This window comes from Camelus dromedarius, chromosome 18 (assembly GCF_036321535.1).
Source record: "Camelus dromedarius isolate mCamDro1 chromosome 18, mCamDro1.pat, whole genome shotgun sequence".
NCBI classification, from domain to species: Eukaryota; Metazoa; Chordata; class Mammalia; order Artiodactyla; family Camelidae; genus Camelus; species Camelus dromedarius.
Genome location: NC_087453.1, coordinates 47,500,455 through 47,525,194, shown reverse-complemented (window position 1 = coordinate 47,525,194; position 24,740 = coordinate 47,500,455). Strand labels below are relative to the sequence as shown.

At 61.3% G+C, this 24,740-nt stretch overlaps 1 protein-coding gene across 2 annotated transcripts in view; it reads right to left on the bottom strand.

Moving 5' to 3' along the window:
* Positions 1-279: 279 nt before the first annotated feature.
* Positions 280-24,740, bottom strand: part of PYGB (glycogen phosphorylase B) — a 37,828-nt gene continuing 13,367 nt past the window's right edge. The window contains exons 2-20 of one of the 2 annotated variants that reach the window (XM_031434361.2): positions 22,586-22,687; positions 20,647-20,725; positions 19,509-19,612; positions 17,037-17,168; positions 15,417-15,528; positions 15,061-15,143; positions 14,048-14,191; positions 13,539-13,631; positions 12,530-12,676; positions 11,711-11,874; positions 10,911-11,025; positions 10,026-10,127; positions 9,511-9,658; positions 7,018-7,076; positions 5,821-5,962; positions 4,236-4,443; positions 3,351-3,485; positions 2,533-2,599; positions 280-1,553 (exon numbers count right to left, since the gene is read on the bottom strand). In XM_031434361.2, coding sequence (XP_031290221.2) covers positions 1,401-1,553; positions 2,533-2,599; positions 3,351-3,485; positions 4,236-4,443; positions 5,821-5,962; positions 7,018-7,076; positions 9,511-9,658; positions 10,026-10,127; positions 10,911-11,025; positions 11,711-11,874; positions 12,530-12,676; positions 13,539-13,631; positions 14,048-14,191; positions 15,061-15,143; positions 15,417-15,528; positions 17,037-17,168; positions 19,509-19,612; positions 20,647-20,725; positions 22,586-22,687 — 2,289 coding nt within the window. In that variant the 3' untranslated portion in view covers positions 280-1,400. Of the gene's footprint in view, positions 1,554-2,532; positions 2,600-3,348; positions 3,486-3,715; positions 3,834-4,235; positions 4,444-5,820; positions 5,963-7,017; positions 7,077-9,510; positions 9,659-10,025; positions 10,128-10,910; positions 11,026-11,710; positions 11,875-12,529; positions 12,677-13,538; positions 13,632-14,047; positions 14,192-15,060; positions 15,144-15,416; positions 15,529-17,036; positions 17,169-19,508; positions 19,613-20,646; positions 20,726-22,585; positions 22,688-24,740 lie in introns of those variants that run through there. The other variant, XR_010376706.1, reaches the window with a different exon arrangement.

The following is a 24,740-nucleotide window of genomic DNA, read 5'->3' as shown; positions in this document are numbered from 1 at the left end:
CCCAGGGCCAGGAGCAGTGGCAGAAGCCGGGGGTGGAAAACAATGCAGTTCACACCTAAGTGTCAACACCCTGATGCCGGTCTTCCCAGCGTCTGGGTTGGACGATTCTTTGTAGAGCTGGTGGCCCAGACACACGTGCTCCTGGTCCCACATGCAGCTGGGTGAGACTGTCCTCAGGCCCAGAACAACGGGCTGTGGTGCAGCCTGGCCCCCCGCCCACAGGGCCTCACACCGGGTCCACGCACCGCCCTCGGTGCAGAGTGAAGCGCACAAGCCGGGTCAGCCAAGCATAAGCAGTTTAATTGGTTTCTCACACGAGGTGGTACAGGAGGGGCACAGTGACGGTCACAGTCGGCCTAGGGATGGGCAGCAGAGCATATCGGGGGCACAGTCACACCCCAGAAGGCGTCCCCGTGACCCTGGAGAAGTGTGCAGTCAGGATGGAGGTGAGGGCAGGGCCGCGGGTGAGGTGGGAGAGACCCGGGAAGGCGCTTCTGCCCACGGCTCCAGGCTGCTGTCTGGGCTCCGCTCTGGGCCCACCTGGTCCTTCTCCAGACCAGGCTGTTGCGCTGCTGGAAAGGGAGCGGGGAGGGGGGCCGGCTTCACATGTAAGACGGAGACGCACCCCAGGCATGGAGGGGTGTGGGGTAGGGGCTGCACGCCCTGCCTCATCCAGCAGAGGCAGGCACCCTGGTCCCACGGCAGGGCCGGGTGAGAACACCCCACCACTGCCTCCCCAGGCAGCAGCTTCAAAAGCACTGGGCTCAGTTGCTAAAAGAATGAAAGGCTTCAACTAGTTTCTTTTTCACAAGGAAAATTTTTTTTTGAAAAAGCAAAACCAAACTGACTTTTTACCAGTCATCCTTGTCTCACCCAAGGCCCCCCTAGATGCTGGACACAGGTGTCCCCCTCAGTGTCACCCCAGCTGTCTCGGGTGCCCACAGGGCAGCTGTGGAGACAAGGCCCAGAGCACTGGACCCTCCCAGCAGGTAGAGCTGGGCCAGGGAGGACCAGAGGCCACACCAGACGGCCAGCCCAAGTGCTGTAGGAACATACACACGTCCCCAGGCTCTGCCACACTGCCTGCCCAGACCCCAGAATCCAGAGGCTCAAAGCTAAAAACAAGCTCACACAAGGCACATGCAAGGCTGTGGGAGCCCGGCTGGCGTCCCCACCTTCCCCACCTCCCAGGGTGGGCGGGCAAAGCTGCAGGCCAGCTGCCCCGGTCAGCGCCACCCTGGTCAGTGCCGCGGGCTCCGCTCTGCTGCAGGCGGCGGGAGAGCCTCTCTGTCAGCATCTTTCCTTCCCCACCATGATCCCCACATTCCTCCCAGAAACAGCAGTGGGAAAAAAAGCAGGTGCTGGGAAGCTGGACGAGGGGCAGAGTCGGCAAGGGGGGCCTAGTCCCTGGAGAGGCTGGGGGGTGGCGTCTGCAGGGCGGAGGGCTCCACGCCCCAGATGTCCCGGGCATACTCGGTGATGGTCCGGTCACTGGAGAACTTGCCGGCACAGGCGATGTTCCTGATAACCTTCTCAGTCCACTCCCGGGGGTTCTGTGGGGGGAAGCCAATGCTGTGTGATCGTGGGCTCTTCCCAGCCGAGCACTCAGCCCTGGGCAGCCTGATGGATGACGAGGAATCTCCACTGAAAAGGGGGCCTTGCCCACCAGGAAAGCTACCAGATGACCAGGTATAGGGGCAAGGAGCCCGGGAGGTCCCCGCCCTGAATGCTCCACGTCCCGCTAGGACACTGCGCACACAACGGACAGAAGAGTGTTCCCTGACCAGCCAGCCCTGACGATCACCCGGTTTCCCAGCCCCTTCTGTTCCTTCACTCAAGGGAAGTCAGGAGCCGTTCCTTTGGGGAAGGGGCGGGACGGGCACCGAGTCAGAAGCACAAGCCCCTCAGGCCCTGTCCAAAGAGCGCCTTGCACGATCTGGACAAACCATCGCAACGACTGCACGGTCACACCCCCATCACCAGTGTCCCCCCCCACTGCCATCCTCAGTGCACCACCCCAGGCTCGGGAGCGGGTCTTCCCAGGAGACCCCAGTGGACACGCCCACTCCCCGCAGCTCACACGGGGGACACGCTGGCACCAGCGTCCCTGCCTTTGGAGCTCTGCGCCTTAGAGCTCCAAGTCCCTCGCTGCTGCGGTGGACGCTCACACCTTTCCGAGAAATCGTCCACATCCTCGTTTTAAACACGTTCTCAAGCACACAACGGTCTACACTGCTCATGAGGCCTGTCCCTCTCCCAGGGCCTCGCGCCCCCCTGCTCACACCACAGGGGCGGTCAGGTCGCAGGCTAGGGCACTGGGGCCCCAGGATGGGCACTCCTGCCCTGCTCACTTGCACTGTGGCAGCTGCCCAGAGGCTGCAGGAGCCTGAGCCGGTGTGGACAGAGAGCAGAGGGGCGGCAGGGTCAGTCCCCGAGTGGAAGGAGCCACAAGAGGACCCATGATTCCTGGGAGCAGCCCGAGACAGCAGGACACGGTCGCACCCCCACCAGCTCGGGACCCAAGAGCCTCACCCGGTACAGCCGGTCCACCCGAGCCTGGCAGGCCACATACGCTTCATAATCTGCAAACACCTTGAACCTGAAACAGGAGACGGGAAGTTGGGCTGGGCAGGCACCCTGGCCAACTGCATTCTCACACTCTGCAGGGCAGGGGTGGCCACGGGGGCTGCTCTGTGAGCAACACTTGTGTCCTGGGGACGCTACTCTAGAAGAGACATATTTTAACCCAACATTCTTCTTAAAAACCTGAGTGCGAGGCTTCCTGCCGATTTTGCCCCCAGGGGGAGGGCACGGTGACTGCCAGGCTCAGGTCTCACAGGACTGAGAGATGGAGGTGCAGGATTGATGGTTACAGAAACTGACTGAGGCAGGAACAGTTCATAAAACCCTGGAAGGTCCCTCCTTGAACACAGACCTCAGGCAGGAGACAGCGTTCACCAAAAAAGTGACAGACCAGCCCCAAGGAGATGGAAGTGGGACAGAGGCCGCGTCTCAGCCTCAGACGGACCCTGGTGACACCTGCGAGGAGGCAGCACTGTGGACCTGCCCCCGTGAGCAAGGCCGCACCCGGGACTGATAGGCACAGGACACACCCCATGTACGCAGCCATGTCTTACTTTACAGCCTCGTGAGTGAGTTCGTTCCACCCAGACCACCACTGGGCTCCCCGGGCACCGTCAGAGGCCCCTCAGGTCCCAGGCCCTGGATGGGCCGAGGAGGGAGAGCTCACCAAGGCCCAGGCTTCACCCAGACAACACGCAGTTTTCACCCTGCCTGGAGGACCCTCAGAATGACCCATTGGAAGGGAGGGATGCAGCGGGCCGTCCCACCTGTCATGGTTCAGCAGCATGTTGACGACGTCCTTGAAGCAGTCCGGCTCTCTGGGTGAGAAGAAGCCACTGCCGATCTGGTCCACGGCCTGCCGCAGCTCGGGCAGGCGGTCATAGTACTCCCGGGCATTGTACCTGCGGGGAGACGGCCGTGCGTCCATGACAGCCGCTGGGCCCTCGAGAGGTGGGAGCCACCATGGGTGCGTCAGCCCCACGGGGTCCTGTTACTGTTACAGACACGTTGGCGTATGGCTCTGCTGTCCCCGTGGGGGCACTGCTCAAATTACACCCCCCCCCCCCGTGTGCCAGACGGGCTCGTCCCAGGACACAGGGATGGCGCAGAAAGGGCAGCAGGGCGTGCTCACAGGCTGACTTTCTGGGCTCTGGTGCCCAAGGCCTCACCAACTCCCCCGAGCTTTCAGGCGATTAGGCAGTTTCAGCTATTGCTCAGAATTAGGCCAGGCTGGGCCCCCCAGCATGTCCCTGGTCGTGAAAAACCAGTAGAAATGTGAAGTCTCGACACAGGAGGGGCCCTGGACGGGGTCCCGGGACAGGGAAGAGCACTTGTACGAAAAACAAGGAAGCTACCCGAGTGCACGGGGTTCCCCGTACTGTCGCTTCAGTTTTCCTGTATATTTAGAACTCTTCCGAGACTACCAGGGTCACTCCACAAAGTCAGGGCAGCAGGTCCCAGCAGCTCTGGCCCCCCATCCCCGAGGGCTCCTGCTCTTGGCGCTTTGGGAACAACGAGCCTGGAGCATGCAGGCTGGGCCGCGGAGCCCCAGCACAGGGAGCCTGCGTGGCGCCCAGGAGGTGGGCAGACGGGCCCTGGGAGGCCGCCACAGACCCACGACTGGTGCCCACAGGCACCAGAGGGACACACACCCTTTGCGGTCCAGGGCCTCCACATCCTCCACCCGGAGGCCAAAGATGAAGAGGTTCTCGGCCCCTGCCTCCTCAGCCATCTCCACGTTGGCCCCATCCATGGTGCCGATGGTCAGGGCACCATTGAGCATGAACTTCATGTTGCCCGTGCCCGAGGCCTCGGTGCCCGCGGTGGAGATCTGCTGCGACAGGTCCGCGGCCGGGATCACTGCGGGGGGGTGGGGGCACGAGCAAGACTCGTCGGCCATGAACACTCAGTGCAGAAGCACAGACCCCCCCGAGGGCCCCTCCCTGGTTCCGGGCGGCCCAGGTGGAGGCTCTCCAGGAAAGGGTCTGTCACTTCAGCAAAGCTGTGTTGTAACTGACCTGCAGGGACACACCCTTTCAGTCCCCTAATCACACAATACCTCGCCTAACCTGTTCTTTCCTCAAACCAAAGAAATAGAAGTAGCAGATGCCAGGATCTCTTCCCCAGCTCCCCCTGCAGTGACTGCGAGCAGAGCGCGGCCACCAAGCCTGCGCTGGGGGAGGAGGCGAGCACTCTGACCCCGTCCCGGTGACTGACTGAGATCACCTCCCCTTTGCCCCTAAAACCTTTCATGGCTGAGCAGAATCTCCAGAGCTGGGTGGGGACATGAATTGCCAGCTGAGTAACTTTTCCATTTCTGCCAGCCCTGGCCTCGTGTTGACTTCTCCAGCGGCACGCAGCTGGCCCCAAGGTCAGTGCCACTGAGGAGAAGCCTGGCAGGTGCAGTGGATTTTTGTTCTGGAACCTTTTGCAGATGCCCAGCCAAAGTCTGGCGGGGGCCCTGGTCCTGACCTGATGGTGTAATCGCTCCCCTGCACCCTGATGTCCCTTCCATCTCAGCCTGTGAGGCTCCTGTAACCCCTTCAAGGGGAATCCAGCTCTCACAGGAGGAGGACCGGGGGCGGGGCGGGGCGGGGGGCGACCTTCCGGTGGTCGCACGCGCAGGAGTTACTCTGGGTCGTGTACAGACTGGGCACAGCAGCCAGGACATGACCCAGTACAGCCCCGCGGCTTCTCCCAAGCATGGGTTCCCGGCACAGGCTTCTCCACGTGGCACTGGGCACCCAGCCTCCGTCCTGCCTGCCCTCGCATCCCTGCTCCCCGTCCTCCGCTCCACCCCAACCCAGCCGGCGGGCTCTCAGGGTCAGACCAGAACCCACCCCTTCAAGGTCAGCCCAGGCACCAGCCCACTCCGCACCTCCGGCCCCCACGTAGGCCTGTCTCCAGGCGGCAGGCCACACCCAGGACCCACAAAGCAGAGTGGGCACAGGACCGAGGCTCCGAGCTGCCCCTCAGAAGGACAGGAGGGGCAGGTGCTGGCCAGTGAGCGAGCAGGTGGGGGCAAGGAAGAGCACCCTCTGGGGGAGTGGGGGCAGCTCGAGGCCACGGACGTGCGAGGCAGGGCTTCCCCTGAGCCTCAGCTGCCAGGTGGGGCCTCTGGCCATGAAGCCTCTGCGGCCGCGGGGTCTGGCCCCTGTGGCAGTTAATCTGCCCGGGAGCGAGACAGGCCCTGACCAGCAAGGACCACGTGTGCCCAGGCAGGGTAGGCTCCCTCACCTTTCTCGGCCAGGGACACCCGGTAGTTCTCCAGGAAGACCACTTTGAGCCTGTCGCCCACGACTGGATCCTGGTTGACAATGTCGCCGATGGATGTCACCAGCTTGATGATCATCTTGGCCATGTGGTAGCCAGGCGCCGCCTGGATGGACGGGGGCAGGCGCTCAGCGCAGACCCCCATGCCAGGCCTGCCCTGGCATGGGGTGGCGGCTCCACGGGGCCGAGGCCACGGCGTCCCCACATGCCCTGCCCTCTGCCCAGCAGACGGATGCACGGGGGGTGCCACCTTGCCCGCATGCACTGGCCTGTCAGCCTCAAGCTCGGGCTTCTGATTCCGGTTTGTTTTTCAGAAACAAAGAAAAGGCACGAGGGCTTCTACGAACTGACTACCAGCTTACAGGACACACAGGGAATGAAGGGAGGTCCTGGAGCAGACCAGAGGGGCACGGTCAGGGAGCCAGCCTGGGACACACAGCCCAGGTCTGTAACTAGTGAACTGCAGGGCGGAAAAAAGAGGGGATGTGGAGAGAAACTGACACGGGAGAGTCAGGAGCCACAGCCACCCCCCACACGAGGACCGTGTGCCCTGATTCGGTCAGAGTGAGCTGTCCCTAGCAGGACAACCGGGCGCATGGCTCCAGCTGGATATTAGCGACATGTTTCAGGTGCGATGGTGGCGGGGTCGGTTCCCAAGGAAAAACGTCATTGTGAAGACAAGTTCTTAGGGGCAAAGTGTTACAACGTCTGTCATTTACTTAAAAACGGCTCAGCAGGAGTCAGGGGGGCGGGTCTCTGGAGGTTCTACGGAGCAGAACCGAGGACAGGACCGCCGCTGCATGGCAGCCACACGATGGGACTCCGCGATTGCGTGTCCAAGACCAGGTGCCACAGTCAGAAATGAACGCGGCTGAGCCCAGAGCAGACGCACCAGTGGCTGATGGGGCAGCCAGCGGCCTGCATCCACCTAGCACACGAGTGTGGGCGAGGCTGGAAGGGCGGCAGCCACCCAAGGGAACGGCGCTGCCCCCGGAGGGAGGGGCCCGCAAGCCCCTTGGGCCCCCCCCCCGCCATGCTGCGCAGGCAGGGGCCCCGTCCAGCTCCCTCCTGTCACTGAGCTGAAGGACACAAGCACACCTAGCGGCAGCACCTCCACCCCCACAGCCCAACCTTGAGCGCGCGCAGAGGACGCCACCTCACCTTGCCCCCGATCATGACAGTCCTGGGTACAACGGCCTGGGCCGGGTCCTTCTTTATCCCTGCAGGACGACAAGGCCAGGTGAGGCCCCTGCAGCCGGACACACCGGAGCCCTGGCACAGGCCGTGGGGACCGGTGTTCTCAGAGCTCAGCCTGAGGCAGGCGCTGCTGAACCAGGAACCCCACGGACAAGGGGGCTGGCTCCCCCGCCCTACACGTGGTCCAGGTCAGCACAGAAGGCCAGCCAGGAAGAGGTGCTTCCAGGCAGCTCAGTGGAGGAGCTGCACCTTTGTTTCCAGAGCCACCCAACACAGGAGCCGCTCTGGCCACCACACTGAGGGCCTTGCACGTGGCGGGCACTTGGAAGACAGGTGCCCCTGGGGTTCTGGAAATTCACCATCAGCCTTGAGGGGCATCTGCTGGGGCAGAGGTGAGAAGCCCCCGGGCCTCCCCTGCGCAGGGCAGATGGTGGGGGGTGGGGTGTACAGCGCTCGCCAGGGAGACGGGTCAGCCCTGTGATTTACAGGAACCAGTAAAGGGCCGGGGCCAGTCTTAACACCTGACTTCAGGTTCCAGCAGGAACACAACTGTCCCTCAGTTCTGAATCTTCCTGCTTTCAGACAGCAGACAGAATAACACGGAGAACAGGAAAAACCCCAAACCCACAAACTGCACTTTTACAGTAACTAGTAGAGAAGAAAAATCTGTTAATTGCAGAGCATCGAGCAAGGTCTGCCTGGTCCCGGAACGAGGGGAAGACGGGCCGTGGACTCGGGGCTCAGCAATCCCCAGCATCCTGGGGGTGGTGCAGGGAGACCTGAGTAGGGCCCCCCACAGGGCACCCTCGGAAGGCGCCCTGGACATCCTGGTGGACAGAGGCAGGGCCTTCCTGGGCCTCCAGGACTTGGACCACGGCGGAGGTATCGCGGGGTGGGGAGGCCCTGGGAAGGGGTCCTGAGGCAGCTCCCCCAGAAACGAGCGGCCACACAGCTTTGCTGCAGACGCGGGACATGGGACCAGCCGGCCTACAAGTCTCCAACCTGTGACTGTCACCGTGGATGGGACAGCAGAACCGCCCCACAGAGTGCAGGCCGAGCACAGAAGCCACGAGGGAGGGGAGACTCACGGGGACACAGCAGACATGAAACAGAAAAGGAAGGACCTGCAGAAAATGCCAGAGAGAAATCAACAGGCAGGGAGGCGGCGGCGGCAGAAGCCCAGCCCCAGCTCGCCGGAACCCCAGCACAAGAGCACCAGGCGTCTCGCTGCGCTTCAAGGCAACGTCTAGAAGTAACACGTGCTGGTACCAACCAGCACGCCGAGAGGCCCCGAGCATCAGGAAAACCGACCCACCGGCCAGCACAGCCGAGCAAACCGCTCCCCTACGACCAAGGCGCATGGTGCACGGCCCAGCGAATGCCGGCCTCGGCCGAGCATCCTTCCTGAGAGGCCACCAGCTGCCCTGCACACGTGAGGCCTCGGGCTCCACTCCCGCAAGTGGCGTGTGGACAACAGGGAAGCGGGCAGACGGCTCTGCGAGAGACTGGACACGCTCACCGCAGACAGACCAGGCAGGTCACGGGAGGCTGGCGGAGCAGCGCGGACGTGGTGTGCACACAGGCCGACCGCCCCATCCGACCGCTGCAGGGATGGAGGGAGGGCCACCCAGCAGGGCACTCGGGACACCACTGGGGCAACGACAGAGAAAGTGCAGAAAATCAAGCGCACAAAAGAAAACCGCGGCGAGGAGCCCAAAACCCGTCTCTGTGAGCAGCTGCGTCTGGCTGGGGAGACGACCCCTCGGGTAGGAGCCAAATCAACCCCGATCGGCATCTGTCCTGTCACGTCTGCCTCACGAGTGACCGGCTCCCCCGGGACGGAGGCCCACTCCTGGCGACGGGAGATCTGATTTCTTGGGAGCGCTGTGTCTGGGAGGCTGTTTGTGGTTCCCACCTTCCACTTCACTGCATTACAGAATGTTAAAGCGAAGTTTTTTCCTTAAGGCTCTATTTCCTTATTTAAAGAACAAGCAAACGTGCATATTTACTTTCTGGGGGTCTCTGATCCACATCTGCTTCATGATCAGATGAGCTTAAATAGTCCAAGGTGTAGAGAAACAAATGCTCTCCAGCTCCAGTGAGTAAACTTGAAATGCCGCCTCTGCTAAGTGAAGTATTTCCAAGTAACTTTAATATCGATCATTACTAAATTTAAAGTGAGTGCGGAACTGAACCTGGAACCCAGCCTCCGAGGGCCCGCAGGCCCCCACCCTGAGCCGGCACAGCCCCTGGGCTGCTCTGTACTGAACACAGGGAAACAGGAGGTCCCCACTCAGAATGCAGTATCGCCCCCTCAACCAACCGCGCAAGGAGAGGATCTAGGTCCCAGTCAGTCGTACAGGGTGACCACGTTGTGGAGGGACACAGTCATAGAGTGACCACGTGGAGGGGGACACTCACAGTCGTACAGGGTGACCACGTGGAGGGGACACTCACGGTTGTACAGAGTGACCACGTGCAGGCAGTTCAGCAGCTGCCGCTTATACTCATGGATCCTCTTGACGTGCACATCGAACATGGAGGAGGGGTTGACCTTCACCTTGTACTCCTGCTCTAGGAAGGCGGCGAACTTTGCCTTGTTCTCCTGGGAAAACAGAGGGGAGGATGGTGGGACAGTTCCCGGGGCCGAGCCCCAGAGGGACATGGGGAAGCGTAGTTCCGAAAGTGGACCTGCCCAAGTGCCAGACAAACAGGAAAGCAGACCTGGGAGACGCTGAGGGTCAGACCAGCAGAGAATGGAGGCGGGCCGATGGGGGAAGGCCACACGAAGGGCCACTTCCGGCCCCAAGGCCAGGCCGCATGCTCCGCAGGGGAGGCCGCCCCCCACAGCATCCATGTGCGGAAACAGGACCTGCGTGGACCCCGTGTGCTCCCCCGAACGAGCTCTGCGCAGGGGCCAGCAGCCCCTCTGGGAGGTGACGGGGTGGCCGCGGCCGGGCCACACTGCCCACCTGCTTGACCTGGGCCACGTCCCTGATGAGGGCCTCGTCGCCCGCCAGCGGCAGCAGCTTCCTCAGCTGGCTCAGGTCCGTCAGGAAACCCTCCCCGATCCTCTGCAGAACCGAAAAGGGACGTGTGGTTTCACACCTCCTTCACCCTCAGCTCTCCCCTCCTTCCCCGGTCCCCCAGGGAACACTGCGCAGTGAGGCCGGTCAAGTCTCAACGGTGGACGCGTCCACTGCAAACGCAGGAGACTGCCGTCTCAAAGCACCCCCAGACTTGCACCCACCGCAGCCAACTGGACGGGGCCTTCCAGCCACCCCCCCACCCCAGCTGGGCCTGGGCACCCCCTTCACACCAGTGGGAGCTGCTTCCAGACCAGCGTCCCACAGCACGCCCCGCCCAACCTCCCTGTTGCTCATTTAGGACCCAGAGGAAAACTCCTGGCCTCCCGACACCGGGCCGTGTCCGCAGCCTGGCCCGGCACCGAGGCCACGCTGGCCAGACCCGGGCGGGCCGTGTCCCCCGCGCAGCGCCCTGGAGCAGAGACCCGCTGCCCCTGCAGCGCTGCTCCCAGCCGCCTCCCGTCAGCTCTGAGCCCTCAGCTCTGCCGTCCGTCCCTCTTGGGGAAGCCGGCCCTGACACGCAGCCCTCGTCCCAGGCCCACCCCCACCGGCACCTGCCTTCCTGAGCGAGCAAGTCAGCAAGTCGGTAGCGACCACGTGTCCGGCTCACGAAGGCCTCCAGCGGGCAGCCGGCCTGGGCCCAGGACCTCGCCTCTCAGCTCTGGCACCGGCTACTGGGGCTGCTGACCGACTGCCCAGCCCAGCTCTCCCTCGCCGGGCGTCCCAACTGCAAGGCACCCCCGGGCGCTGGGCTCGGAGGTGCCATCTTACCTGCACGATGGTGTCGGCCAGCCCCGGGTTACACAGGAGCAGCCAGCGCCGGGGCGTGATGCCGTTCGTCTTGTTCTGGAACTTCTCTGGCTCCAGCTCACAGAAATCCTTAAAGCTACGAACACAGAAAACAGGCGACTGTCACAGAGGCTGATCTGAGCAGGAGACGCAGGCCCCTCGAAGGGGCCCCGCCCGCCCGCCCCGCCCCCCGGCGGCCAGGGCAGGCGGCACCTCCACGCCCGGGAAGCCGGCGGGCGGGCGGCGCGGCCTTTCACCCACGTCCGCGCTGGGCGGGCTGCGGCCTGGCCACCTCCCGTGGTCGTGGCAGTGGGCAGTGGGCAGGCCTGAGAGCCCAGGGCTCAGCGTCCTCGCCGGTAAGATGAGGACCACCCCCTGCAGAGAAGTCTGCAGGGGGGACGGAACGGCCCCGGGCGAGGCCCCAGGGCAGCACCTGGACCGGACCGCGGGGCAGCCTCCGCACACACACCTGTGGAGGCGGCCAGGCGCTCACGGGAGGTGCGCCGAGATCCCCTCCCGCCAAGGAGGGTGGGAGGCATGGAATATGAGCTACAGACTCCTCCTTCCTCTCGGACGAGCCCCAGCCCATCACGCCTGACCTGCCCCGTCCCGGCCGGGACACGAGTCCCCAGGCAGGAGCCTCCGCCTGGACAGATGGAGAACGCAGACAGAGGACCTCCTGGTGACAAGAGGGCTTGGCTCCCTGACGCTGGCCTCAGCCACTGCACTGAGGATGGCCGGCCTGGGATCAGAGGCAGCTCCGGGAAGTGCGGGCCACTCACACCGACTGCTTCACAATCTCCGAGTGGATCCTGGCCACGCCGTTGACAGCGTGGGACCCGATGACACACAGGTGGGCCATGTTGATGCGCTTGCAGTCCCCCTCCTCGATCACAGACATCCTCCGCAGGCGGTCCACGTCCCCGGGGAACAGGGCGGCCACATGCTGCCGGGACAGAGCCAAGAGCAGGGTGGCTGCAGCCCAGACCCCAGGCAGGCCCCAGCACACGTCCACCCCGAGGGCAGCAGGGGTCCAGACTGCAGACCTGGTGGGGCTGCCCTGTGGGAGGAGACAGGAAGCCCGGATGCCCAGGACATGCCGAGTGATGTCCAGGAACAGAGGGTGCGGTCCCCGCTGGCCCGGCAGGGCGCAGCCACATCCTGACCAGTGGGAACTGCTACTGTGTCATCCAGAAGGTTAGAAAAATGGACTGTGAGCACGCCTGAGTGCTAAGTTCCCCTGGTCCTGGACCACTGTCCTCTCTGGAAGTAACGGAAAAGGCAAAGGGTGCTTTGTTCCAGATCACCCAGATGCTGTTGTGACGTCTCAGGACAAACACCTCTGGCATTCCAGGAGCTCAGACACTTACATCCGAACCCAGCCCAGAGATGGGAACGTTTTAGAAAGACCTCAACCCGCAACTCCCACACACACGGCAGGGGCCCAGATGAGTGTACTCCGGCCAGCGGCTCTGCCAAGGGACGCCCCCAGCCCAAAGGCCTCTGCTGCACAGAAACTACTCTGGTCAGGAAGTAAACCCCAGGGCAGAGGGGGCCTGTCGGCGCCCCGGTCAGCACAGGAGGGTTGGACCGGCACTTACGTCCAGGTGCTGCTGGTTGAGGGCGTAGATGATCTCCAGGTGCCGGGGCAGCAGCTTCTCAAACATGGGCACGGGCCAGCGCTCCAAGGCCTCGGGCAGCACCGTGTGGTTGGTGTAGGCGCAGGTCTTCCTCGTGATTTCCCAGGCCTAGAACATGCGGGACACCCAATGCTTCCTTTGGGAGACAGCAGCTCTCTGCCAGGAGCCAGGGCAGAGGCCGGGGTCCAGACGCACGCTCTGCTCCCTGCGGCCTGGAGCCTCCCGAACCCACAGCGAGCCCGTCACTTTCCATACTCGACCCACGTGCCCCTCACGTCCATGCCCAGCGACTCGGCCTCCCCGCTACCAGGAGTCACCGCAAACCGAGCACAGCGCTGGGCAGCTTTAACTCCCACCAAGCTGGCCCCACGGTCAGTGCTGAGGGGACTCGCCCTCCGCGGGCCGGGAGTGAGCAGGACCTGCCAGCCCGCCCGGAAGTGCTCCCCACACCAGAGACCAGAAAGGGCTCTGGGTGCTAAAAAAAAAATTGGGTGGAACAGTTTCACGTGTTGATTTAATTAAACAAGATCAAGAAAACCCCGCTAAAGAACCTAGAACCAAAGTAAACTGAGTTAGGAAAACAAGCCTAGAAACACGTAAGCCACGCATTCCTTCAAACCTAACCCTGCTGGGTGTTCTTGCCCCAGTTCCAAGATGAACGAATGTAGGCGGAGGCTCTGGCAAGTGCCAGCATCCTCCTCTTGTCGTCCAGAAAGTCACTCTTCTGTAGCCTTTCACTTCTGCTCTCACTCAGTGTCCTGGTTCCTTGGGGGAAACCCCACACCCGCTCCCACGACCCTGTCTCCCAGGGACGACGTCCCTCTGTGCTCCCAAGGCCCCCACGTCCCAGGACGAGCTCAGTACCCACGCGTGCTGTCAGGACAGGCTTGAAGGGCAGCTCCCGGTGGGGCTGCGGGGGCGGGGACGGCACTCCCGGGAGCTGCCCGGCACACCTGTCCCCAGTGCTCACCTTGTCCCAGTCTACTTTCTCCACGTCCACCAGGATCCGCATGAGCTCGGGGATGGCAAGGGCCGGGTGCGTGTCGTTCAGCTGGATGGCCACCTGCGTTCACACGCCCGTGGGGGGCCCACGGTTGGCATGTGTAGAAGTGGGGTCCTCAGCCGCCCACCCCGGGAAGCTGGTCACAGGGCCGACAGCAGGAAGCAGACAGCCCGGCCCGGCACCGGGCCGGCGTGGAGACTGGTTGGGGAGCAGGGGCGGCTCGGCAGCAGGCGCCCGGGGCCCCCTGCCCGGAACGCTGCCGCCACCTGGGATACGCCTGCAGACTGTTTAAGTCGCTGAACTGAGACTGCAAATCCCTCTGCTGTGCCCGAGGAGGCCACTCCCGGCGTCCCGGACGGCCTCGAGGCCCCCGAGCCCAGCGCAGCCTGCCCTGCCTGGCCCTCCCGCCGCCGAGAGGAGGCAGCCCCACCTGCGAACAGCCCTTCGGCACTGAGCTCACCAGCTGACAAACACACCTTGTCTGGGAAAGTGTCGAAACAGGTCCTCACGGGGTCGCGGCAGCCGAACTTGGAGGACTTGAAGCGCCGGACGATGTCCTGGAGGGTGGCGGCCACGGCAAAGTACTCCTGCTTCAGCCGCAGCTCCTTGCCCTCGAAGAACTGCGGACACGCGCAGCTCTGGCACCGCGGCCCAGCCTCCGGCCGCGCGGGCCTCCGGCCGGCGGGGGGCGCAGAGGCGTGAGCGGCATGGAGAGCAGGGCCCGGGCACGGTCAGGGGACCCGAGGCTCCAGGGCCCAGCCTGCATGTGACCTGCAGTCGGGGAGGGGCTGTGGCGGCAGCCGGCAGGGGCCGCAGTGCCCTGAACGAGGACAGGGAAGGGCCAGGGCCGGGGCCGGGACGCCCTCTCCCAAGCGAGGCGTTCCAGAACGCCTCCTGCCGGAAGCGTGGGCAGCTGCTGGACCCTCCCGAGTGGGGGGCGGGGTGACCTTCCTGTGAGCCTTGGAGCCCGGTGCCCCCAGCTACGGCGTGCACATGTTTCTCTGATAAAATGAAAAAGCACATGACCCACTGAGCTGGGCAGACTCCTAGGCTTGTCTGGCAGCAACAAGCTGCCAGACGCTGAATTTGGTGGCAGTGGAGGAGTGGCTGGGACGCCCTCCCCTCGCACATGGTGGGCGCACGTTAAAAGCTTGTCAGACAGTGACCGTCACGCATCTCAAGGCGTCACTGCAACACGAGGACCGCTGGCCCCACCCGACACACATCACCCAGCTCTCAGGGAACTGGCCTCAGGGGAACAAGAGCAGAAACCAGCCAGGTAGGGGTCTGATGGCTCCGTGGCCCCGCACAGGGCGGCCTGCAGAGTGCAGGGTGGCCGGTGTTCACAGGGAAGGAGGTGTAAGGCCGAGCACCTCCAGGAGCTCTCCCGGGCAGAGGGCAGAGGGCAGAGGAGAGGCCATGGCACGCCCAGCCTCCTGGACCTGCTCGCGGGCCTCAGCGGACATGTGGGAGGGACGGAGCCACTCACGTTGTCGTTGGGATACAGGACTCTGGAGATGTTCTCGGCCAGATTCCTGTCCAGGACCGCCTCGATGTAGCCGCCCACGTTGACTGAGGGCAGAGATGAGGGTGAGGACCCGCCCGCCGGCCAAGGCTCCTCTGGCCCTGGCGCTGTGGATTCTCCCCATCAGCCTGAGGACGAGCGCTCCTGTGCAGGAGGCGCCTGGAGCTGCAGGGCTGCCCTCCCACACCCAGCAAGGCCCCTGGCTCTTTCTGGAGGGCACGGGGTCCCTGGGAAGCCCTGCCTCACAGGCTCTGTGTGTGAGCGCAGCTCGCGGCGAGTCTGGGGTCGGCCCCCCCAGATGGGGACAGGAGGGGACGCACAGTCGTGCAGCTTGAAGTCATTGGGTGCCTTGGCAGACCACAGTCTCATGGTGTTGACGGTGTCACTCTTGTAGCCAGGCACCGGCGTGTCGTAGGGCATGGCCAACACCACCTGCGGACAAAGACGCGGTCCACAGGCCTGGCCGCCTGCCACCCTCTGGAAGCCGCAGGCTGCCTCTGCCTCCGTGGCTGCTCCTGCTCAGAATAGGCCCAGCCTGCCCGGCGCCATGCCGGCCCGCCCACCCCACGTCCAGAGCTAGGAGCACATGAGGCAGCTGGGGGTGAGCCTGACTCCACTCCCCGTCAGCTTCCCTTGTCGAGCTCTGCCTGCTTCCATCCCCGGCAGCCACTCCTCCCGCGTGCCCGGTCCCGCCTGTCGTCTTCTCACTCAGCACTGCCTGAGCAACCTCCTGCCCACAGACAACTTGTTTCGACCCATGTCCCACGTCCCCTCCTGCCACAAGCCTTGACCTCGAACCCTCAGCAGAACTCAGCCAGCCTCACAGCCCCTCCCAACAGAACACACTGCACCTGCTCCCCCTGAAGAAGGCTGCCCCCTCCCTCCCCATCCCACCTGCCCAGGAGCCTCAGCCTTGTTCCCACCAAGCTCAGGAAGAGGGGCACAAGCCTCAGGGTCACTTCTGCCCTCGGACCCTCGGATTCTGGCCAGCTTGTGGTGGTGCTTCCATGCGGCTCCACGAGCTGAAGCGGTCCTGACAGCCACAAAGGGCCCTGGGACGCAGCCTTGAGGTGAAGCCCCAGCGTCACCCTCCCTCCTCGCCTCTCCTCAACCCACTGCCCCCAGCCCCCACCCCTGCCCGGCAAGCCTGCCCTCCAGGCTGAGGCCCTCGTCACATCCGCGTGGGATGCCGGCAGCCTGGGCCTCCTCATACACCCCACACCCACTCTTCCACGAGTGGATACAGCTTGAAAACCAGACACCACTCTTGCTTTTTCAAATCAAACACAGCTCATCACGGCATTCCAAGGCTGCCAGCCGCTCTGGCCCGGGTGCCAGATCGACGGATCACTTACGCTGCAGAGAACCCAGACGACTCACTCTTGCATGCCCATGACTTCCCAGGCCTCATGGACCCGCCCCATTTTCATTCAGCTGCCCACCCCACGGGCCGACAGAGGTTCCTCCCTCACCGTGGCCACCCTGCCGTGAAGCCTCTTCGCCTGCTCTATGCCCCAGACATGCACCCTTTACCGGTGCCCACTGCAGCCAATATACCCCCTCTGCCAAGTGCTCGGTGCTCCTACCCTGGTTCCCCCAAAGGGCCCAGTGGGGTGGGGGCGCTCCTTTCCAGGACATCCACCCAAGGCCCCACATGCCCAGGGCTCCGACAGCTCAGAATTACTGGCGAGATGCCCTGGGGGACACGACTGAGAGCCTGGGGCCAGTCACACCCAGGTGTCAGTGCCTGTCCCTGCCCAGGACCATCCTGCCTGTCGTTATACTACTGTGGGTCTCGACCCAACGCAACACTGACTACACTGTGAAGGGCAGCTCAGTCAGCGTCTCCCACTGTCTGCAGCCTGGTGCCACGCCGCCCCAGCCACACCTCCCAGCGCCACACCTCCCAGCCACACTGCCCCAGCCACGCCCCGCGGTACCTGCGTGTCCAGCCACCGCACGCCCTCGGGGCCGTGCTCCACCCTCCCGTAGAAGTGCACCGGGAGCGTGTATTCCGGCCGGGCCTTCTCCCAGGGGTTGCCATAGCGCAGCCAGTCGTCGGCCTCCTCCACCTGCAAGGGACCCACAGCAGGTGGGTCCTGGGGACGCCGACCAGCACGGAAACAAAAACCGCGGCCTACTTACGGCACAGCTGAGTGTTTAACAATGAACACTGAGGACTATTCAACAAGAAAACTCATCAAATTCAGAAAAATACATCGAAGTGACAAGGCATTAAGAACGCCCTGAACTTAGCAGCAAACAGGAAGAAGTCCTGAGGCGCAGCGTGAACAAGTCTAGGCACGCCACACGGACAGGCCACGTCCTGGGTGACTCCATCCACACCGCGTGTCCAGGAAGCCACTTCACAGACACAGTGTTGCCTGGCACTGGGGCAGGGCTGTGAATGGGACAGGGTCTCTTCGCTGGGTGGCGAAAATGTTTTGGAAATACAGTGAGGATGGCTGCCCTGCTCCTTAAATACATTAAAAACCGCTTGATATCTCAGTCAGGCTGATGTAAACGAAAAATCACTGGCAGTCCACTGCTTTGAAAGCGGCTTTACAGACCCATGCGTGCCCGACGCCACCGGAAGGCACCACCTCTGTTGCGCCTTCCTCAAGGCAGCTTATTTTCCCAAAACTGCACCCAGTGCCACCTAAAACCAGAAAATACGGAAAAGCCATTCCCACAAGCTAGACGCAGCCCACGGCCCCGAGCAGCCTTGGAGAAGCAGCGTTTGGTGGGGCTGCTCTTCCCTTTGCCCTGGGGACTTTCTCTGCTTCCAAGTGATGGAATAAATTAGTTTGTCGGGGCAGTGAGTGAAGAATTACGAATCTAAATTAACTAAAATTTAAATGAGATCAAATCTTTTTTCTTCCAATTTAACGACGTATGTTATTTTGAGGGGTCTGTGAATTAACGGCTGGTCCCCAGAAAGAGCAGCTGGGTCGTCGAGCATCTTAGGATGGTGGCTGCTTCACCGTGGTCCGCTCCAGGGCGCTCCTAGCAGGACTGTCCTGCCACCTGACTTCCCAGTGGCCTGTCCCTGGATGTGATGAGACGCCAGCATCCCAACCCGGCTGTCTCCTCAGAGCAGGCCAGTGAGTTAGTTGCCTGCAGAAGCAGCACTTCCCAGATCCAAGAAGCATGGGGTCTCCCCTCCAGAGACCCCTCTTGACAGGCAGGCTGGCCACCAAGGCTGCTTAGGGACCATGCTTCCACGTGCTACAGCCACACTCACTCTGCCTGCCTGGCTCCCTGGACAACGGGGAGGGACGAGGGCAAGTTTACCACTCGCTTGTCATCTGAGGACTGCCTTTGAATTGTTAAGCAGGATGGTGAGAGGTACAGGAACAAGGAACCAGAAGAAAGAAGTGTCTGTGGCCAAACAGACTGACAGACAGAAAACCAAAACCTTCCTCCCTATGACCTAACACCCCCCTGGCGGGAGGAACCTCAGTCTGTCTTGTAAACACACCCGCTGTCTCACTGCAGAAGAGCCAGGAAGGGCCAGAGCCCACGTGCAAGGCTGGGGCGCAGCCAAGGCGCACACGCGACCGTGAGCAAAGTCACCCGGGAGGCACCGGAGGGAAAGTGCTCTCCTCTCTTCAAGGTTGGAGGGAGCGTTTCTGTAGGTTCAGCGATGGTACAAGCATTTTGTCTCTTTTTGCTTTTGCTCAGGCCTCTCTCGGCTGACAGCATACCTTGAGCGCCTTCAAACACACGGAAATGCCAGAGAACTGGCGGTGACAGCCCACCCAGCACCTGGGCGCTGCCGAGTCGGCTCCTTAGGCCGTGTGCCTGGTCTACCCCGTCTCCGCCCACCCACCCGTTAGTTTCTGGCGCAAAGTAAGCTGCAGATTTCTGCACGGCCCTCCAGGACACTGCAGCGTGCACGTGCTCGCCATGCGTTTATGTTTCAGTCAGTATACACACAGCGGCGTGCCCAGGGCTCAGGCACAACGCTGGTGAGCGCGCACGGCCGCGCACACCTGCAGGACCCAAACGCGGCCGAGGTCGAGGGCTTCACGCAGACTGCGATACTTCCCTCTTACAGACTCTGATCCTAACTCTGGCCCTGCTTTCTCTGGCTTCTGGACTCCACATTGTTTAAACAAACTACTCTCCAGCTGCGTGGAGAGCTGTCCTTCCATTCTGAAACGCCAAACTGAGGGAAACGCACACCTCGCCCAGTGGAGAGGGTGGGGCTGCATTTCCGCCCAGGCAGCCTTGACCATTTTGCTTGGCTGTCCGACGCCTCAGAAGAGGCTCACCCTTCCTCAGAGCTTTGCAGAGCCCAGCCTCTGGCCCCTCGGACGTCTTCCCCCGCAAGTGTCAGGGAGACGGCAGAAGGTTGGCCTCTGTGCAAACGAGGCTGCCAGTGGCCGAGGGAGCCAAGCCGCACTCACCTGCCAGCCATTGACGACCTTCTGGTTAAAAATCCCGAACTCGTAGCGGATCCCATAACCATACGCTGCCAGACCCAAGGTGGCCATCGAGTCAAGGAAGCAGGCTGCAAACCCAGCACAAAGAGCTGCTTGGGACCAGAGACACTCAGCAGATTGGAGGCCACTGGAGCCCAGGCCTGGCTACCAAGTCAAGCAGGCGCAGGGCTGGCCCGCGGGGCATCAGGCCGCGACTCTGGGGTGACCAGCTGGCCCTATGCTCGGGAAGAGGCACAGGGACCCCAAGTGCCTGGGGCCGGGCCAGCTCATGGGGGTGTGGGAAGGAGACTGAGTCCGACGCAGAACACCACCAAGCTGGCCCGGCACAACACACTGCCCTCACTCAGGCTGCAGGCTCCCCGGCCTCCACACACTCCGTGTGAAAGCCATCTGCCTGGTGGGGTGACACCACGAAATACCTCCCCCGACTTGGGTAAGGACGACACAGAAACAGGGGCTAGAAGGGGGCATTTCACCATCCACGTGCTGAAAACCAAGGTGTCAGAGTGCCCCTGGGGCCCCAAGAAGGTGAGTGCACGCCACCAAATCGAGCCCTCATTCTGATCGAAATGTCCTGAAGACAAATCACAATGTTCCGAATAAAGATCCAGAAGACAGCTTTATTAAACTTCTGGATTAAATTAAAAAGAGAAAAATTTGAAACTCCACATGAAAACACCAGCAAATGACATACACGCCAACTCACCAACTCACCAAGCAGGCACAGGGCCTGGGGTGTCAGGCCCGGGCCCACAAACGCAAGCCCTGGGCTCGCTCTGAGTAAATCACCCTCGTGGGAGGGGCACGGCACGCTACAGCAGGCTCAGGGCTGCCCGGGCTGAACAGGGACGTGGCTCCAGGAGCCACAGGGCTCAGACCCATGGGCTGTCACCCGAGGCCATGGGGAAGGCCAGTGGCACCACTGAGTGGCAGGGAAGGCGACTGGGAGCCAGCAGGAAGGAGCCCGCCGGCAGTCGGGGTAGGGACGGGACCCGCTGGGACAGGTGAGCCAGGTTAGGCAGCCGCTTGGCCCCGTGGGCACTGCTCCCAGACTGAAGCACTGGTCAGGAGAAGCCTGTCCTGGACGAGAGCCCAGGCTTACCTGCCAGCCTCCCCAAGCCCCCGTTCCCAAGGCCAGCGTCCTCTTCTATTTCCTCCAGCTCTTCGAGGTCCAACCCCAGCTGTGAGTAAAAAGAGAAGTAACATTTTAATACTATGTAGTATTTCCCCTTAAGCAACAGGTGGAAAGTTATTTAAATCTTGTGAGCAAATTATCAAAGGTTAGAGTCTGCTTTCTTGTAGACCTGAAAATCCAATGTTAAAATCGTGTTAGGATGTGGAGAAAAGGGGGCCTCCTACACTGTGGGTGGGAGCATAAATTGGTGCAGCCGCTGTGGAGGACAGTAGGGAGATTCCTCAAAAACCAAAATCAGACTTACCAGAGGGTCCAGCAGTCCCACTCCCGGGCAGACATCCGGAGAAAAACATAATTCAAAAAGATACATCCGCCCCAGTTTTCACAGCAGCACTATTTACAGCAGCCAAGACATGGAAGCAGCCTTGGGGGTGCATCACAGATGACTGGATAAAGATGTGGGATATTTATACAATGGAGCACTACTCAGCATAAAAAATAAAATAACGCCATTTGCAGCAACGTGGATGGACCTGGAGGTGGTCGTACTAAGTGAAGTCAGTCAGACAGAGACAGAAAGACAAACGCCAGATAACAGCACTTACTTGTGGAATCTAAAAAATAGCACAAGTGAACGTATTTACCAAACAGAAACAGACTCACAGACGTAGAAAACAAACTTACGGTTACCAGGGGGAAGGGTGGGAGGGACAAATGGGGAGTATTAGATTAACAGATGCAGCCTGCCATATATAAAATAAACAAGGATTCACTGTACAGCACAAAGAACTAGATTCAATTTCTTGTAATAAACTATAATGGAAAAGAACTGAAAAAAAGAATACAGGCATATACATACACACACATCACTGAGTCACTGTGCTGCACCCCTGAGACTAACACAATATTGTAAAGCAACTTTCCTTCAATTAAAAAAAAATCTGTTTAATCAACGCATGAAAATGAAAGTTCCCAAGTATTTCAAAAGCTGCCAAAAGACTTAAGACTTAACGGTCAAGGTGGTGAGGGTGCAGCTATGGTTTAATGAAAAAATAACTACATTTTTTAAAATTAAAAAAGTGTACTAAAAAGAGTATTTTATATTTCTTCAAATCTCTCTAATGCACATCCTGCTTCCCTCTCGTGTGGCACCGCACGGGACGGAGCCTCTGACGGCCCACCGCACACACAAGAGAACGGAGTCAGTCCCGACCTAGAGGAGCCCGGGAAGGTCTTGGGGCCCGGGGCTCTCCGGACCACACTTTGAGAATCTGATACACTGCGAAGGGTGAAAGCAAAGTTGTGAGAAAATAAAAACAGCAAACTCATAGAGGAATGATTTAATATCTATTAAATCAAATGGTACAAACACATGCAGCAATCTGACTCAAAGTAAGATTTCAAAATACTTTCAAACTTCAAAACTGAATTTCAAAATACTGACTCCTACAGCAGTTTCCAAGAGTGAGGCCCCCTTCCACATGTGCAAAGGCCAGGAGGCTGCAGGTTCACCCTCTGGAGTCCCACCCCAAGCGTCCAGGTGGGGGGGAGGAGACAAAAAAACAAATGTGACCAACTCCAGCTCTGCTGTAAAACTGCGGGTGACCCGTGAAAGGATTAAGCCTCCAGGAGAGTGAGAGCCAGTAAAGGCATCTGGGCAAAGGCAGGTTCTTCTGAGTGGGGGTCTGGCAGGGGCTGGAGGCGGGTGACTAGCTCCAGAGCAGAGAGGCAGGGGCAGGGCCGCCTCTTCTGGCCGAGGTAAGTCCGCCTGGGCGGCGAGGGGTCCGGCGGTTGGGAAGCCTCAAAGCCTGGCGCACTGGCAGCCCAGGCCTTGCCTCCCACTCAACCCTTGTTTCCCCGGCTCCCCTCACGGGGCGGGCGTGTGGGGCCCGGACTGGCGCCGTACCTGATACATGGCCTCGTCGCAGGCGCTCCGAAGGCCCAGGTTCACCATCGTGTTGTGCAGGGTGCGGCCCATGTAGAACTCCAGCGAGAGGTAGTAGACGCGCTGGGGAAGCAGAAAGCATGTTAGACGCTGCCTCCTCCCGCTCAGGGAGGCCGCGGTGCCCGGGGGACCCACTTAAGGCCTCACCGGTCAACTCTGCACGGCCCCGCACACCCTGAAACCAGCCCGCCCTCCAGCCTTCGCCAATGCCAGCTCCCAGGGCAGTGCCCACTGTGGCCCTTTGGAAGCAGAGGCCCCATTCACTGCCCTCCTGGAGCCCCCCAGGGGACACAGGCAGACCTCCCCCTGAGGGCGGGGAGGCAGGACTGGGCGGGAACAAGGCCCCCAGGACACATGGAGTCAGGTCTCAGCAGTGCCTCCTTCCCGCCGCGCCCTCGAGCAGGAGACCACAGCCCCTGCGTGGGGCGAAGCAGCCCCGCGGGGCAGGGATGTCTCCTGCTGCCTCCAGTAAGAACTCGGTGCAGACCAAGGTCCACACCACGGGATGGGTGGATGGACGCGTCCATCTCCATCTGGTGACTGAGAGGTAAGCCTGCGAGGAAACGGGGAGGCCGACCGCCGACCCCCACTGGGGCCAGGCAGGGCGCTAACACCTCGCGTGTCCAGTACCAGCTGCTCCGAGACCCGGCCCGCAGTCCTGCTCCCACCCAGGGCCCCAGGCAGCCGCCAGCGTCCGGAGTGAGGCCCAGGAGAGGTCACGGGGACGGAGGGTCTCACAGGAGACCCCAGGTAACAAGAGCAGACGGGGCGGGAAGGACAGAGACTCACCCCCGCGCAGCAGACGCCTGCCCACTGCGCTGGAGGGACTGCCTGGGGCTTCCGCACGGCCTCCGGGCAACTCCCCCCAGATTCTCGGGTACCTTCCCTCCAGGAGTGGTGCTCAATCCCCCTCCCCCTGAGGGTGGGCTGGACACGACGGCTCCCTTGTGGTCAACAGTCCAGAGAGGGAAACGTGTGAATTCAGTTTACGGTGGTGATGACACCACCTTCCCCACGGGATCAAGATGAACATCACCAGCAGCAGGTCATGGTAACCGGCTGTCACGGGAAGGGGATGGGCCTCTGTGGTGCCCTCCCCCTGAGCTCCCTGACCCCATCAGGTGGTCAGGTAGCCTGACCAGCACCCCTGAGAAGACGAGGAAAGAGCAACAATGACTGCAGAGCTGCAACCAGACGAGATCCAGGGGCGGAGGAAGGACGGCGGAGGAAGAACCAGTTAAGTCGGAAGACGCGCTGAGCCAACAGTGGTTTTGGAAACCGTGCCACTGGCTGTCACGCTGCTGCCCGCAGGGGGCGGTGAAGGGGACGCGGGGATGCTAGACTCCACCACAACCCTGAAAACCTAACACTACCTCTGAATAAAAGGCGAAAAACAAAAGCAGCCTTGAGATGTGAGGCGTGCACAGGGATGAGAGTGGGTGTCGGTCCCGATGTGAACCCAGGTGGAGAGGACTGCACTGCGGTTTTACTTCCCTGTAAGGTACAACGTCCAGAATACAGTTTAAAAATCCATCTTCCTAGGGGCTGCGGAACGCAGGGAGGGCAAAGGCCTGGCAGGGTCTTTGGGTTCGTGAGCCCTGCACCACCAGCTTGGGAAGCCGCGGTCCCTGCAGCGACAGGCTGGCGGGGGCTTGTTTCGACCTGGTTTAGAATTGCGCCCAGCAGCTGCCCAGAAACACATACGGAGCCCTGGAGACCACCTGCCGGCTGCCAGCTTCACACCCGCTGTCGTAGATCGGTTTGCTTTTTGTTTGTTTTCAGCACCTTTATTGTGGTACGCTTCCCGTGCTCAGCTGCACATATTCCAGACGCACAGCCTGGTGACTTGTGATAGACAGAGACACCCATGAAGCCACCGCCACAATCAAGACAGCGAACCTTCCATCCCTCCCCAGGGGGTGCAGTTTTCAGACTCTGTTTATCCCTCCTCATCCCCGCCTTTGTCTCCTGGTAACCGTAAGTTTGTTCTCTGTGTCTGCGAGTCTGTTTCTGTTTTGTAGATAAGTTCATTTGTGTTCTTTTTTTCGATTCCACATGTAAGTGATACCATATGCTGTTTTTCTTTCTCTTTCTGGCTCACTTCACTTAGTATGAT